The sequence below is a fragment of the Prinia subflava genome, chromosome 12 (assembly GCF_021018805.1).
Source record: "Prinia subflava isolate CZ2003 ecotype Zambia chromosome 12, Cam_Psub_1.2, whole genome shotgun sequence".
Classification (NCBI taxonomy): domain Eukaryota; kingdom Metazoa; phylum Chordata; class Aves; order Passeriformes; family Cisticolidae; genus Prinia; species Prinia subflava.
Genome location: NC_086258.1, coordinates 21,199,355 through 21,216,193, shown reverse-complemented (window position 1 = coordinate 21,216,193; position 16,839 = coordinate 21,199,355). Strand labels below are relative to the sequence as shown.

Below are 16,839 nucleotides of genomic sequence, written 5' to 3'. Positions count from 1 at the left end.
CCTTGGGCATGACAGGAGTAACAGAGACTTGCAGAATCACAGAGGTTGGAACAGACCTCTAAGACCTCCACGTCCAACCATCAACCCAGCACCAGCACTAACCTGTGCCCTCAAGCCCCACAGAGAAAACTTGCTGTAAATAAAATTGATTCTTGCATCACCACAGGTGCCAGAGACTGATCAGCACCACAGCCAGACAAGAGACACAGTCCCAGCTCCAGCAAGGTGGGAACGAACACACCCAAGGTGGGAACGAACACACCCAAGGTGGGAATGAACACACCCAAGGTGGGAATGAACACACCCAAGGTGGAGAATATTTGGGCCCTTTTCAGAAAACAAACCCCCCCCGCTGAATCAGGTCCAAACTCAGCACAATGCAGATTTGTTGACACATAGAAGCAAGTATGGGATAATTCTCATCCTTCTGGGATGCTTTTCCTCCCCTCTCACTCCAAACACATGGCAGGTGTCAGGTCTGCCCATTTCCATGACAGAATTCCCCTGCAGGCCTGGCAGCTGTCACAGCTCCAGCCCCAGCACATCCCTGCAGAAATCCTTCCCAAACACAGGAGCATCTCCTTGTCCTTTACAAACCACAGCCACAAACCCCTGAGGGTATTCTCAGTCTGGTCTAACAGAGAGAAGCCTAAAATCTCAGAGGGAAGAACCATCTTCCTGGGGACACACATGAGAGCACAGGAAGAGCCCTCAAAATCAGTGCTGGACCTGCAGAACTCTCCATGTCTGTGGCCTTTTTGCGCTGCCCCTCAAACGCAGGCCTGTGTTCACTAAATGCAACAAGGATCCTCTGAAGGGCTGAAGAGATTTTAGGGGAGATGAGGGGAGCTGATTTCCCATGGATCAGGTACCTTGATCCCTCCCCAGGAATGGTCAGACAGGAACTCCACAGGGCTCGTGACTCCAGGCTCTGCTGGGTATCTGAGCAGGAAATCCAGTTCCGCTGGGTTGATTTCTTTATTCATCAGAAGTATCTGTAATTCCAAACAAACAAGATATCCTAGAGCAGCCATTACCCAGAGCAACAACAAACTCCAGCAGGTTAATTATTCAATTCATGTGCTGGAAAAATGTGCGGCTAAAATGTTCAGAGTGCCCCGTGTTGGAGAGGTGTGATGGACACACCAGGCAGGTGCTCTGAGTGTCCCAAAAGAGGACCAGGAACAAGTGTGGAGATTGGCAACAGGACAGGAAAAAATTTGGGAAAACCATGTGGTAAAATGTTCCAGGTAGGTGGAGAGCACCCTGAGGTGAAGGCCCTGGCAGCAGGGCAAGGTTGGACACTAAAGATTATACAAACACTGTGGACATGGGACACCAGCTCTGCAGCAAGCACTTCTTCAGGTTCAATGCAAGAGGCCTTCCAGGCTTTGCCATTTTTTGCAGGTCTTGCAAGCAGGAATTACTCACTCAAATAACCTTTGTCAGCATAATTCAAATCCAACACAGAATCTGTGCCTGTTATTGGCAGGACTAAATCCTGTGAGCAGCAGCTGAGGGAGCTGGAAAGGGGCTCAGCCTGGACAAAAGGAGGCTCAGGGGGGACCTTGTGGCTCTGCACAGCTCCTGACAGGAGGGGACAGCCAGGGGGGGTCGGGCTCTGCTCCCAGGAACAGGGACAGGACAAGAGGGAACGGCCTCAGGCTGGGCCAGGGGAGGGGCAGGGCGGGCAGAGCAGGAATTTCCCCATGGAAAGGGTGCTCAGGAATGGGAACTGCCCAGGGAGGTTTGGGGTGCCCATCCCTGGAGGTGTCCAAGGAGGTCTGGAGGTGGCACTCAGTGCACTGGGCTAGGGACAAGGTGGGGATCAGGGTGGACTGAGAGGTCTGGGAGGGATTTCCAGCCTGGATGATTCTGTGATTCCAAGAAAAGACAACCAAGCCCCCAGCCCCTGTCTGGGCTGCTCTGGCACTGACCCCTGGCACACGGGGTGGTGCTGTTACCTGGAAGGTGAGCTGAGCACTGAAGGTCAGCTTGTCCCTCTCGAAGAGCCCCTGGGACGTGTACTGGAACACGGAGAAGGTGATGCTGTCCATGAGGCTCAGCACCCGCCCTGCCAGGCTCTCAGCAGGAGCTGCCCTCTCCATGGCCTTCTGGAACACCATGTGAAATGCCTGGGAGGGGAGACACAGCAGGAAGGGGGAGTGGGAGATGTTGCTTGCACACCCATGGGTGTCCCTGAGGTATCCCGGTGTCTTAGGTTGCAATGCAAGATGTATTCTAGTCCCATATGTTGAAACTGATTGAAGAGGTGATTTTTTTCGTTATCTCATAACTCTGGGGGGAGGGAGTGGGAGTCTTCTGTTAATGGGCCAGCTGTTAAAACCAGCTGGGGCCTGTGTTCTTTATCTCTTCCACACCCATCCTCCCTCCAGGGGATATCTGCTGTCCATGGGCCATCCAGGCTCACTGCAGGGCTGATACAATTCCATCATCCACTGGGAGATGCTCCACCCAGGGGAGGAGCCCAGCATTCCCACCTGGATAAACCCTGGGATTCAGAACACCAGGGCAGCCTGTGTGCATTCCCAGAGGAAGAACAGACCCATCTCAGCACCACTGGACCTTCAGAGGAAAACTGCATCCTTCTACAGGATCCTTGCTCCAACAGAACCACATCTGGCACTGCAGGAGGACTTGACTGGACTGCTCCCAACAGCCTGACCAACAGGGTGTCAGGCTGTGCTCTGACTGTCAGGTTTTTTTCTTTGTTCATTTGCTTTTTTGTACTACTACATTTTTAATATTCCTAGTAAAGAACTGTTATTACTATTCCCATATCTTTGCCTGAAAGCCCCTTAATTTCAAAATTATAATAATTCAGAGGGATGAGGTTTACATTCTCCATTCCAAGGGAAGCTCCAGCTTCTCCTGGCAGACACCTGTCTTTCCAAACCAGGACACCCAGCAATGCCAGCTCAGGTCCTGCATGGCAGGGAACGCAGAGACCAACCAGGCCCTGGCTCTGCCCCTGGCTGCTCCTCAGGGACACAGAGCCTGGCAGTGGTGACATCCCCAGGGACACAGCCAGGGCACAGGGAACTCTGACACAAGGGCACAGGAAATGTTTCTGTGCCCACTGTGTTCCTGTTGAGGTGACACAGCCACTGTCTCTGCAAATGTGGAGCGAGCAGAGAGTGGAGTTCCCAGAGGAAACAGACTCCAGGATGGTTTCCATGGGAAAAAACTCCAACACAAGCCCATCCAGTTCTACCTCTGCCATGGACACCTTCCACTGTCCCAGGCTGCTCCAAGCCCTGTCCAGCCTGGCCTTGGGCACTGCCAGGGATCCAGGGGCAGCCACAGCTGCTCTGGGCACCCTGTGCCAGGGCCTGCCCACCCTGCCAGGCAGGAATTCCTTCCCAATATCCCATCCAGCCCTGCCCTCTGGCAGTGGGAAACCATTCCCTGTGTCCTGTCCCTCCATCCCTTGTCCCCAGTCCCTCTCCAGCTCTCTTGGAGCCCCTTTAGGCACTGGAAGGGGCTCTGTGGTCTCCATGGAGTTTTCTCTTCTCCAGCTCTCCCAGCCTGGCTCCATAGAAGGGCTCCAGCTCTTGGATCATGTCCGTGGCCTCTTCTGGACCTGCTCAATCATCTCCACGCCTTTCCTGTGCTAAGAACCCCAAACCTGGATAAGAACCCCAAACCTGGATGCTGCTCCAGGTGGGGTCTTACCAGAGCAGAGCAGAGGAGGAAAGCACATCTCTCACTGCACAAATATTTCAACTCAGAGAAGAGCAATTCCTCCAAATAAAAAATTAGAAATAAAAATTAAAATTAAAACCACTAAAACTTAATAATAAAACTAAACCTAAAACTAAATAAATAAAAATTAAAAGAAAAATAAAGGAAAAATAATTAGAAAATTAAAGTCTCATTAGTGTTTTACTGTCTGGATCCAGCAAAGGACTGGCTGAGGGCAGGGAGCAGTGAGCTGAAGCAGCCATTGAAGTCCCCTCAAGGGTGGGTGCCTGCATCAAGAACAACCCTCTCAAATAATGGATTAAGGATTATTGCAATAACGTTTCTGACCTAAATGAGACAAGACAACAAACTTTCAGAGTCATCCAAAAAACTTTCAGAGTCATCCACAAGCAAATTATCAAATGCAACTGGAAAAAGAAAATTTACATAAAATAAACATAAGAGCATAAAGCCCAAGCCCTGCTTAGCAATGCAAAGGCCCAGCTAAAGGAAATAACCAGGCCAATACACATTGATGGCACCAACTGGACAAGGCATGACCACGTTGGCAGCCTTATTTTTAGAGTTCTAGAAAGGAAAAATGATGCCTCAACAAATTAAAGTAACACTGATACTGAATGCATTATTAAATAATTGCAGAATGCATTTTCCTGCTTAACGTTTCTTTAAATTGTGTTAAAGCATGCTGCAGAGCAGCACATAAATCTTTGTGTTCTAATTTGTAATGGGCTCCCAGCTGTGTGGCAAGTATTCTAAAATCATCCCTGTGCATCTTTACACAATGTTTTATGATCTGTCATCAAAATTTATTAGATAAAAAACATTTCACCCAATAATTTTCAATGTATTTATACACGCTGCTAATGTTCACTGGAAAACATAAAACAAACTAACTATGGGAGACACAGATTAAAGGTGAAACCTCAGGAACCCCTCTATATATTATGAGTGTGCGAGGGATGAATCTTTCAAAAGGCACAAAAGATATTCTGTACTTTTTTTTGATAAAATTACTTCAACAAACGAGTCGTAGATATCAAAAGGAAAAGCTTCTTTGTGGATGAGGCTCAACATTTTGTAGTCTCTCCTCAATTCCTTTTTCCAGGTCACTTGTCAAGGTAAGAAATCTTTTGGAAGAAGCTGTAGACCAGGATGCTCATTAACCCTCCATCCCCCAAAATACCTTTCTTACATGACAAAAAAGAAAGGTTTTCCATTTCATGGAATATTAAAGCTGGACAGAGTTTTTCTGGACAGGGTTTGGAGCAACCTGGGATAGTGAAAGGTGTCCCTGCCTGTGCAGGGGTGGGACTGGATGGGCTTAAAGCCCCTTCCAGCTCAAACCTCATGTGATTCTGTGACATTGTGACTGCAATTCTGATTTCATGAGTCCCACAAACAGAAGGCAAGGAAGGGTCAGATTGGACATCAGTAGGAATTTCTGGTTAATCTGGATACAGTCTGAAAGACCAAGCAACCCTAAACCCAAATGAGATCCTTTATATCTCATGCTCAGACAAGAGCCGCGACAGGAGCTGCCTGCCCTTGGGCTGGGGATAACCAGGAACGGCTCAACAGGGCAGCCTGGGCTTCACACAGGGTTCAAATGAGCAGAGAGGATCAACTCAGAGATGAATTCAGAGGCTGTGCCCCCTGGAGGGCAGGTACCTTCAGGGAGAACTGGTACATGGGGTGGATGGCGTGGAGCTGGCTCACGGTGAAGTAGAGCAGCGCGGCGCGCGCGGCCGCGGGCCTGTAGTGCTCCCTGGCCTCGTTAATCCTGCCCTCTGTCACCTTGAACTGCTGCACCTGCAGGGAAACACAGACAGCTCCTGTCACAACACCCCCCGCAGCGCCTGCAGCCCTGGGAGAGTGGGCACTGGCCACGAAGTCACCAGGGCAATCCACAAGTGACCACCACGGGACCAGCCCCTGCCAGGCTGGAGCTGCCCTCCCCAGCATCCTCCCCCTCTGGAACCTTCCTCTGAGCTGCATTTTCCACCCAGTTCCACCCCATCCCCCGTTTTCCTGAGTTTCCTCCAGGCTTCTCCCTAGCTCCTCTGCTCTTTGCTAACTGGAATTGATTTTCTCATCAATGAGTTTCTGGTGCTAATTGCCCCCCTCCCTTGCAGGTCATTAACAGTCCTGGGCTGAGCAGCCCCAGTGCTGCTCTCAGGCAGCCTCCCTAGGGCTGAGAGCTGCTAATTTATAGCAGCTCTTTGCTGCCTTTCCTCAGCAGCACCAAACCTCTCTGGGCAGGGCTGTGCAGCTGCTCTGAGGGACATGTGAAAATCCTCCTGGCACAATCACCACCCCATCATCAGCTCGGTCCTGTTTGTTCCTTTGTTCAGCCTCACCAGCAAGAAGTGACACCCCTGAGCCTCCTGGGGTTTGTTTCAGTCCCTGGCTGAGGACAGACATGTCTCACACCATGGCCACGAGCTGCTGGGACAGTGCTGACCTAGCCAGCCTAGAAAGCATGCTCTGGGATCATAGAATTCCAGGATGGTTTGGGTTGGAAAGGGACCTTAAAGCTCTTCTCATTCCACTCAGGGAAACCATCCACTGTCCCAGGCTGCTCCAAACCCCCTCCAACCTGGCCTTGGACACTTCCAGGAAGGGGGAAGCCACAGCTTCTCTGGGCACCCTGTGCCAGGGCCTCACCACCCTCATAGCCAAGAATTTCTTCCTAACATCTGATTTAAATCTGCCCATTTTCAGCTTGAAGCCCTTCCCCCTTGTCCTATCACTGCAAGAAGTCCCTCTCCAGCCCTTTCCAGGCTTCCCGTGGCAGAAGAAGCCAGCACAGCATCACACAGCTCCTGCTGAAACACCATAGGGTCCCCTGTGCTGTCACCTGAGCTGCTGTGAGCACACCCGGCTGGGGCACCCCGAGGAAGCACAGGATGAGCCCTGATCCACTGGGGGATCTGTGGCATGAGCCTGTTTGCACATCCCCATGAGCTGTGCTGGACTCGTGAACAGCTCTGGCAAACTCAGAGCCAGAGCTGGGGCAGACAGATGCTCTTCATCTGCAGAGCAGGGAGGACTTCCATAGCAAGGAAAGTGTTGGTGAACACCTTTCTTTGGGTAGACAGACCAAGGGAAGAGTAAGGCTTGTCTTGAACTCTCAGAGGGCTCTTCCACAGCATCCCAGGTGAGGAAAACCTCACAAAATCCAGGTGCAAACTAAAATTCGTGCCTTGATGGCACTGCTGGCAGTGAGCAGCTGCACAGGACAACTGGTTTAGAAGGTGAAGTGTTAGAATTCCAGAAACTAAGAATTTTAGGTTTTTAATGTATGTGTAGGTCAAGATGGAGGACTTGGGGCATTGTCTAGGTCTTCTTCTTCACCTTTTTCTTCCTTCTTCTTCACCTTTTTCTTCCTTCTTCTTCATCTTTTTCTTCCTTCTTCTTCGTCTTTTTCTTCCTTCTTCTTCATAGGTTTGCATAAGTCTGCATTGCAGACTTCAAGCAGTTAGTTATTAGGTTTAAAGTGAAAATAGCATTTCATAATTAGACAAATTGTCCCTAACAAGACCTCACTGGCTAAGAAGAGAGAGGCAGTTGCAGCCCTGGCTAGGCAGAAGATGGGCCAGTGGCTGGGAGAGGGCAAGTGCAGGCTCTGGAGATGGGGGGATGCAGAGGGAAGCAGCTGAATGTCCCCACCAGAGTCCTGGGACAATCCTGGCACGGGAACCACACTTCCCAAATTCCCTCAGTGGCCAGGAAAAACCTCTGGGCATTTACCTAAGCCCACGGAGCCAGCAAGGGCAGCTGGGCAGGTGGCAGTGCTCACACAGCTCACACAAATGCTGATTTATGCTCTGAGGAATGGAAGGCTATGAAATACCTGAGTTCTTTCAGATTTACTCAAGATCACAAACTTCCCAGACTCCAGTCCCTGGTCAGTACTAAAATCCAGCCTAACTGAGGCAGCGTGATGTACCCAGGATTATGCTGGAACAGTTTAAAGCTGCCTTGATACAGTGTGTAAATTTTATTGTCTTTACATCAGGCACCAATGTTTTCTCTTGGTCTTAAATAGGTCATTTAACACACAAAAAAAAAGCTCCAAAGAACTAAATGGCCTGGAGCTCTCCAGAATGGAGAGCATTTACAAGTTATACCAATTTCTACTCCCTGCTCAGCAGAGGGAGCAGAGATGGGCAGAGGAGCAGAGGTTACATTCCACCCAGGAATCCTTCAAGGATCACGGCCATGCTTTTCTCCAGGCTGTCACTGTCTTTGTACCTTCTCCACAATCTCTGCAGCTGTCCTTTTTGTGTTCTCCAGGTTCTCCACCAACGCAGTGTCTCCCAGGAAATTCCCAGATGCTGATGACAGCCGAGAGAGCAAGTCGTCCTCTAATGTTTTCAAGGTGATCTTGAATCCGTTCTGTTGCTTTGTGAGCTCTGACTGCAAATAACAAATTGAGGAAGTTTTAGCCATAAAGGATGTGCTAAAGTAAGGATTGATCACCCTCACATGGGAACAGGCTTCCCACTGACAGCTGCCTTGGTCCAGTAGGGCTTATTCCCACTCTCTGCAACACTTGGGGATGGACAGATTATAATTAATTAATTATAATTACTGAATTATAAGCATAATATTGATGCTACTGATGATTTCTGCTTGCTCCTAGTGACAATCCCCAGGTGCTGACCTTCAGCTCCTCCAGGTCTGGCTTCTCAGTGTAGACGAACAACAATTATAACAACAACAACAAAACCAATAATAATAAGAATAAAAATAATAACATTATTAATAACTATAATAATTATAATTAAAGTATAATTTAAATTATAATCAGATGCTACTGATGTTTTCTGCTTGCTCTCAGTGCTAATCCCCAGGTGCTGACCTTCAGCTCCTCCAGGTCTGGCTTCTCAGTGTAGACCAACAACAATAATAATAACAATAACAAAAACAATAATAACAACAATATTAACAATTATAATTAATTAATTATAATAATAATTAAATTATAATTATAATAATGATGCTACTGATGATTTCTGCTCGCTGCCAGCGCCAATCCCCAAGTGCTGATCTTCAACTCCTCCAGGTCTGACCTCTCAGTGTAGACCACCACCATTAATAATAACAATAATATTAATGACAATAATAAAAAATATTACTAAATATAATAATTATAATGAAATTATCATAACGATGCCACTGACGTTTTCTGCTTGCTCTCAGTGCTAATCCCCAGGTGCTGACCTTCAGCTCCTCCAGGTCTGGCCTCTCCAGGCGCACCACGGCCGCCAGCAGCTGCTCCTCGAGGCCGTGGCGGGTGACAGAGAAGTTGATGAGGGTGCACTGTGCCTGCAGCTCGGGCGGGAAGTGGGGGTTTGCCAGCTTGGTGTGCAGGATCAGACGGAAGGCAGGGTGCAAGGCACACTCCTTGTCCCCAATCTTGATGTACCTGGAATTTCGGCAAAAGGAGCATCAGCCAGGAGCTGTCACCACAGGAATGGGGGGCTCTCAGTCACAGAAATCATTATTTAAGCAAAGTGTTTCACACTGGACACACTTAAATTACTTCTGATTTAAGGTAAAAACCCCAGAGAATCTCTTCTGAATTTTGGATCCTCTTTAAGGAGGCTCCAATTTTCCAGCAGCGGCACAACCAGCCCAACCATGAACTCTCCTGGCTTCAGGCAGAGGCTGAATTCTGCCTAGAACTGGAGTTGCAGAGAGGAAAAGCCTCTCAGCCTCGAGAGGTTCACTGGTCACAGCTAAAATTACCCAGAGTTGGCTCTGACCAGGCCAGCTCTCAGCTGCACTGAGCTTGACATGTGAAGCCACATGTGGAGAGTGGTGGCTCCCATTCCTTGGAGGTGACATCAGCCAGGAACGCTCAGCATCCTCCTGCTCTGCACTGCTGACATGCAGTCTGAAGCTCACAGAGACCCCAGAAAATTACAGCATTCTCTGAACACAAGTTTAACCCAGTCCAGAAACCCAACCATGCCCTGGGTTGTACCCAAAGGAGTGTGGGCAGCAGGGTTGGGGGGGATTCTGTCTCTGGGCAGACCCCACCTGTAACAGTGCCCAGTTCTGGTGTCCCCAGCACAGGAAGGACAAGAGTGAGTCCAGAGGAGACCTGGAAGTTGATAAAGGGGCTGGAGCAGCTCCCCTGGGGAGCCAGGCTGGGAGAGCTGGGATTGTCCAGCCTGGAGAGGAGAAGGTTGTGTGGAGACCCCAGAGCCCCTGCCAGGGGCTGGAAGGGCTGCAGGGAAATGGGAGAGGGACCTTAGCAGGAACTGAAGTGACAGGAGAAAAGGGAATGGGTTCAGAATGACAGAAAGTGGGCTTAGATTGGATACCAGGAAGAAATCCATCACTGTGAGGGTGAGGAACCCCTGGCACAGGGTGCCCAGAGCAGCTGTGGCTGCCCCTGGATCCCTGGCAGTGCCCAAGGCTGAGTTGAATGGGGCTTGGAGCAGCCTGAGACAGTGGAAGGTGTCCCTGCCATAGCAGGGATGACACTGGATGATGTTTGAAGTCCCTCCCAACCCAAACCATTTTGATTCTATATTAACAAAGCCCATGGAAACCAGAGTCAAAGAGAAACTAGAAATGTTTTCAGGGGTGCACTGGGACTGTTGTGGGAATGGTGATGTTCTCAAGGGAGTTTCAATTTACTTCCCAGTCCAACATCAGTCACTGGGTGCCCTCTTGACCCCTTCAATTGCTTTTGGAGCTGCAAATCCCCCAGTACAGGCAGTTCACAGCAGAGATCCTGCCAGGCCCCACAGCAAAACCATTCCTGCTCTGAGACTGGCAGCACCTGCCTGGAGTCTGGGCTTAGGGGCTGGAAACACACAACCTAGGGACTTTGTGATTGATGACTTCTTTTCCATTTCCTAGCCAAGACATGATTTCACAGGGAGTTTTGGTAGCAGAGATGCACAAAGGGGACACCTGAGTGTTCCACTGGACTGAGGGGGGCTCAGGTTTGCCACCCTCCCTGCTGCACCCCCCCTCCCCATCCCCCAAACACTTCAGTGCTGCACTGGGACCAATCCTGCCCCTCCATCCTGCAGCCAAACCCATGCTCAGCCACCCTTCCCAGGATGTTTTCCCCAGCAAATTTTGCAGAGAGTTTGCCTTGCCCACCGGTTTACAACACCCTGGGATGTTTTAGGCAAGCAGGGAAATAATCCTCAAAGAACTTACGGGAAAAGAGCTCCCTGGCTGCCTCTCTTGCTGGAGGTGACCAGCAGCTGGCATGAGAACTTGACCTCATTAAGAAGCACTTGATATCCTTGATGCTGAAACCTGTAGCTGCATTTCTAAATGCAGTGCAGTGTTTGCTAAAATTCAAGGCTACTTTTTACTTCACAACAGCAGCAGCTATTTTGGTAATAATTCCGTGTCAGAACAGCCAATTACAGATCCCAAGGTCAGAGTACAATGGGAGAATTACAGGTCTCTCTTTTACACGAGGTTTGAATGACGCTGTGAAATGAAAAGAGAAACCCAGGTTGATTTCCAAGCCACCCCATGGCTGAATTACCTGTGATTGCCTGATTTAAAATGCCCTCACTGCTGAAGGCAGGGTGCTAATGCTGCTGGATGGGAACACCCACGTTCTGAGGGCAGGAACAGAGAGCACACCAGCCCCCAGCCACACGTGCCCCCAAACCCCCCAGGCTCACCTGCCTTTCTTGATTGTTTCTCGCCCCAGCAATGGCCCCAGCACTGGATCCACGGATTCCTCCAGGTTCTCAATCAAAACCGTGTCTCCAGCAGCCAGGGCTTGTTCCAGTGTGTCCAGATACCTGTGGGAAACAGCACGGGTGCCTCCTGCAGCAGAGCAGGACGTGACACTGCCTGTGAGGGGGGACAGAGGGGACCCTCACTGCGGTGGCAGCTACAGGCGAGTGCCATTGGGGAGAAGAAGGAGGGGTAAGGTGGTGTCAGTGCCTGCTGCAGAAAGTGGCACTGACAGAGAGCCTGGCTGCCCAACAGAGAGAATGAGGCCCCAGACCTTCCAAGGACAAGCAGTGACCACTGAGTCTGTCCCAGGAAGAGTCTGGGAAGCTGTGAGCAAAGTTGGCACAGCCTGGAGTTATTTTCAGCATATGCTTTGTTTCCTCCAGAGCTCACTTTTAAAGCAATTCATCTTAAAGCAAGGATGAAGAGCAGCTTTCAGCTCTGTTTTGCCCAGGGTTTAGGGTCATGCTTAGGACATCTTCTTTCCTCACAAGGAAATAGAAACCTGTGCCCAGTGCCTAACTGTGAAACAGGGATGCTGTCTTGGGTTATGTAACAAAAAAAAAAGTATATTCTATTTCATCTGTAGAAAGCAGCTGGGGGATGGTTTCTTTTTCCTTTATCTCTTGTAACTCCAGTGGGGAGGAGGGTGGATGCCTTCTGATAACAGCCCAGCTGTTAAACCAGGTTGGGCAGGGTTTGTGATCTCTGTCACCACTGCCCACCCTCGGGGATATCTTCTGTTCATGGGCCATTGAGGCTCACCAGTGACTGACACATTCCATCATCCATTGGGAGATGCTCCACCCAGTGGGGAGGAGCCAACCATTCCTACCCAGATAAAAATGGGGACACAGGGACCCCAGACATTCCTCTTTCCACTGGATTCCCAGAGGAAGACCAGACTCATCTCACCACCACTGAACCTGTCTACAGGATCACCTCTACTCCAACAGAACCACATCTGTCACTCCAGGAGGATTTATTTGGACTGCTCCCAACACCCAGGCCAACAGGGTGTCAGGTTGTATTCCTGACTCCATCAGGATTTTCTAGGACTTTTGTTTGTTTCCTTGCTTATTTTTTTGTATTACTGCATTTGCATTTTTAATATTCCTAGTAAAGAACTGTTACTCCTATTCCCATATTTTTGCCTGAAAGGTTCTAATTGCAAAATTGTAATAATTTGGAGGGAGGGGTTTTTACATTCTCCATTCCAAGGGAAATTCCAGTTTTCCCTGACAGATACCTGTCTTTCCAAACCTAGACAGATGCTCAGCTTTGGGATGTCTTGTACCAGGAAGGGCTGGGTCAAGTGCCTGGGCTGTGTCCTTCAGGGCTGCCCTGCATTTCACTCAACCCCTCTGCCAAGAAGGGAGCAGGACCCCAGGCAGGAGGGGAGGATGCTGCAGGGACTCCTCCACCATCACAGTTACACTGAATCACCTCCACTAACTCCACTGCTCAAAATTCATACTCCTCATTTAAGTCAGAGAGCTTGGGAGCTCAAGAGGTGACAGAAGGATTTGAAACAAAAGTTCAGAGTGACTTTTAGGCCTGACCTTTAGAAGAATAAGCTGACCCAGTGCAACCCCTAACCTTAATGAGCAGATTTTTCTGAGTCTAGGAGAATTTTACACAAAGAAAGTCAGAGGGAATGACAGAGCTGCCCCCAGAGCTGCTCACACAGCCCTTCCCGAAGGTGGGCCTTCCGTGTGGGTTTAGACCTCTTCCAGCAGTTGAAAGCCAAAAGCTCTATCTCCCAGAGGATGAAACATTCCCTGCATTACTGTAATGGAGCAGTGATGATGCTTTTAGTCCTCAGCTCTGAGACATCACAGCAAAACACTAAATTCTCCTCTTTAAAGCCCCTGCCAGCCCAAAGTGTGGCCAGGGAGGGGGAAAAGGCATGTTGCATTGGCACAGCATGGTCTGCTCCTCTGGTTCCCTCCTGCAGGTTCAGATTTAGGTGCCTTTTCTGGGACCCTTGCTGTTCCACAGAGAGATCTGACTAACTGCAAGACATGGTGGCCGAGGTGGCAAGGAAACAGGGATTTGCTGTTGTGAAAAATGAGCCTTATTTTGATCTCACATGAGATCAGATCCAGTAACTCACTGTTGTTTTCTCTGAGGAGAGCAGAGGAGGCAGCAGCAAAACAACCTGGGTAACCTCAGAGGAGGAATCATGGGGAACCCCAAGGCACCTCCAAATCTATAGGAATTTGGAAGCACCAGGCCTGGGTCGCTCTTGCCTGTTGCTCTGTATTTGGGAAACAACCCCAGTGCTCCCGTATCTCCAGAGGGATCCCGCTTGGGCTGCCCACCCTAGCTGGGGCTCCTCATGAGTGGGCAGAGATGGGTGCAAAGTGACACAGCAGAAAACCCATCTGTGACACAGCAGAAAACCAATCTGTCTGACTGGAGATGAGAGCCAGGGGTGGGAAGGCTGATGCAGATCCATGCAGGGGTGCTGCAATGCGGATGTCCAGCTGGTGGGAGCAGGCTCAGGCCAGGTGGTCTGCAGGACACAGTGACCTCTCCATACCCAAGGCCCCTCTTTCTCCAAGAGGTCTGAAGCCCTGGGCATCCTCTTGGATGAGACTAAACCAGCACATGACACCTGCAACGAGGCCCATGGAGGATGCCACAGTTCTACACAGGCCTGTTGCCCAGAGCAGCTGTGGCTGTCCCATCCCTGGCAGTGCCCAAGGCCAGGTTGGACAGGGCTTGGAACAGCCTGGGACAGTGGAAGGTGTTCCTGCTCATGGTAAGGGTGAGACTGGATGAGCTTTAAGATCCTTTCCAAGCCAAACCAGTCTGGGATTCTGTGATACTCCAGCTCAGCCTCAGCTCACTACTCACTCCATCCTCAGCTTCAGAGGAGTTTCTATGGTAACTGAGCCAAGCACTAAACAGACCCTCAATTTAATGAGAAATCTCTGTCATTTTGGTAATGAACGGGCAGATAACGTGAGCAAACACAGCGGCAGGTTTCCCTCAATGTGCCTGCAGCTGAGTGTCCACTGCTCACCCCACATCCCAGGCAGGCACATCCCATGGCCACCATGGGAGTGAGTTAAGAATTTAGAGTTAAGATTTTAAATAAGGGATAGAAGCAATTTATACTGATTAGGATTTGAGTTAGAAAAGTAGAGATGAAGTGGAAGAGTTAATAATTATTAGATGCTTAAGCTAGAGCGTGGGTAATATATTACTTGCTCGTTTTAGTTGTGTTTGTAGAAGGAAAGAAGATAGATGGACCACTGTGATAATGGAAGAAACCATGACTGCATCTGGACACAGAAACTAATTGGAACCAGGCAGGAAAGACTGGACTATGCCCAAGAGGTCATGTAGCCTGCCAGCAAGATGAAGGTTAAAAGGTCACTGCGAGGAAGATGTCTCTGACTTCATCCTTCAAGACCACTGACCCATTTCAATGACCAAGGACCTCATTTGAGAGAAGAACTGTGCAGTCGTGAAGGACTCTTGCCTCTTTAAAATATAAAGCAAGGATAGGCAGTGCTAAGATCATGCAAATGTGTAAGCATTTTTGAGTCTGTAAGACTTTTCTAAAATAAATAGCGGGCTAGAGCTTTTTGATTTGCACACACGTCTTTAGGAGGCGACTCCCATGCCACCCTCATGCCTTAAGTTTCAGCTTTCTTGTTTTTCAGACTCTGTGCTGTCCAGGGGTGCAGTTCTGAGCCTCAGTAAGTGCTGGTAGGCTCTCTTCACCGAGCAGGGAGACAAAACAAATCCTTTTCCTGCTGGAGACCAAGGACAACTTTCAGGCCTCAAAGCACAAACAAGGGTGGGCTGAAGGGAGAAACAAGAAGGATGGGACCTTGTCACCATGAGATTTCCTAGTTTTCTGAGTGTTCATATTAAAGTAGAAGGTTTCACTTTCTCACGCTCTTTCATGTAAACAGGGGATTGTGTTTTGTAAATATTGCTACTGTTTTCACATTCTTCTCCAAAGACAAGAGAGGTTGTGTGACAGTCCTTTTGCCCAATGGGGTTGAGAGGTGGGGATTCCACTCTCCAAACCATGGTCACCTTTCTTAAAGTATATAAGAGTATGTAATAAACAAAGGGCAGACTTTCTCTGCCCTGCTTTCTCTCATAACTTTCCAGTCTCCATGTGGTCATTTTGAGCGTGGCAAACAGAGACAGGATCTCACAACCTGAAACTGTAATTGGACAATTAAACCCCAATATGCAAATGGACCAAAACTTAGAAAAGCGTGAGACCTTGTGGTCGGGTGTCCATTTTGCGACCATTTTGTGTCCACCTTGGGTGTAACCCTGGCCAGGCTCTTGTCCTGCCCAAGGCATACTCTTAAAATACCTACTTTATTCTCCAGCTCTGTCCAGTCTGTTCCAGCTCAGCCTTCCCAAGGCATCAACCCGACATCGAGTAAAACCCACCACTCCCTAACTGTAACTCGTTAGTCAGCCTTTTGCCCGTGACCTTATGCCTTTCCCCCAAACCACGAGAAGGATGCCTTTACCCCTTCTGCCCGGCTCGGATCACCCGCAGCCCCTCTCCGTGGGTGGCTTTGATCCATCTGCTGCCCTGCAGCTGGGGGTCCACCACGAGGGGCCAGCGCTGGCAGCTGCAGAGGATGGCGGCGCTCTCGGCGGAGGCGCGGTCGGCCGGCAGCCCCTGGTTGTGCCAGGCCGCCACGGCCGCGGCGTCCGCCAGCAGGGACAGCGGCTCCAGGCGCGGCGTCACGGGGATGGGCACCTGGCAGGCACACAGAAAGGCCTCTGGTGACCCCAGGGAAAGCTGGCTTGATTGGAACGGGGTGGAGCTGTGTTTGTCTGCGCTGGCAGCAGTGTGAGCGGGAGGTTTGGGGAGGGGGGTTTGCCGCTCTGCTCCGCTCAGGTGAGAGCCCACCTGCAGAGCTGGCTCCAGCCCTGGTGCCCAACGTCAGAAGGGTGTGGAGCTGCTGGAGCAGGTCCAGAGGAGGCCATGGAGATGCTCTGAGGGCTGGAGCCCCTCTGCTCTGGAGACTGAGAGAGCTCTGGAGGCCGAGTAGGTGTTCACCTGGAGAAGAGAAGGCTCCAGAGAGAGCTGAGAGTCTCTTCCAGGTCCTAAAGGGGCTCCATGAGAGCTGGAGAGGGACTGGGGACAAGGGATGGAGGGTCAGGACACAGGGAATGGCTTCCCACTGCCAGAGGGCAGGGCTGGATGGGATATTGGGAAGGAATTGTTCCCTGTGAGGGTGGGCAGGCCCTGGCACAGGGTGCCCAGAGCAGCTGTGGCTGCCCCTGGATCCCTGGAAAAGGGGATGTCGGTGATCATCAAGGGTGTTCAGAGTGTTCATGATCAGGTTGGACAGGGGCTAGGGAAGGTGGACAGGGGCTAGTGGAAGGTGT

The 16,839-nt window shown here is 50.1% G+C and overlaps 1 protein-coding gene across 2 annotated transcripts in view; it reads right to left on the bottom strand.

Moving 5' to 3' along the window:
• Window positions 1–16,839, bottom strand: part of DNAH9 (dynein axonemal heavy chain 9) — a 126,122-nt gene that overhangs the window by 55,859 nt on the left and 53,424 nt on the right. For both annotated transcript variants that reach the window (XM_063409389.1, XM_063409390.1), the window contains exons 21-27: window positions 15,969–16,204; window positions 11,397–11,519; window positions 8,953–9,157; window positions 7,981–8,145; window positions 5,395–5,535; window positions 1,965–2,135; window positions 873–995 (exon numbers count right to left, since the gene is read on the bottom strand). In XM_063409389.1, the coding sequence (XP_063265459.1) occupies window positions 873–995; window positions 1,965–2,135; window positions 5,395–5,535; window positions 7,981–8,145; window positions 8,953–9,157; window positions 11,397–11,519; window positions 15,969–16,204 (1,164 nt within the window). The remainder of the gene's footprint in view (window positions 1–872; window positions 996–1,964; window positions 2,136–5,394; window positions 5,536–7,980; window positions 8,146–8,952; window positions 9,158–11,396; window positions 11,520–15,968; window positions 16,205–16,839) is intronic.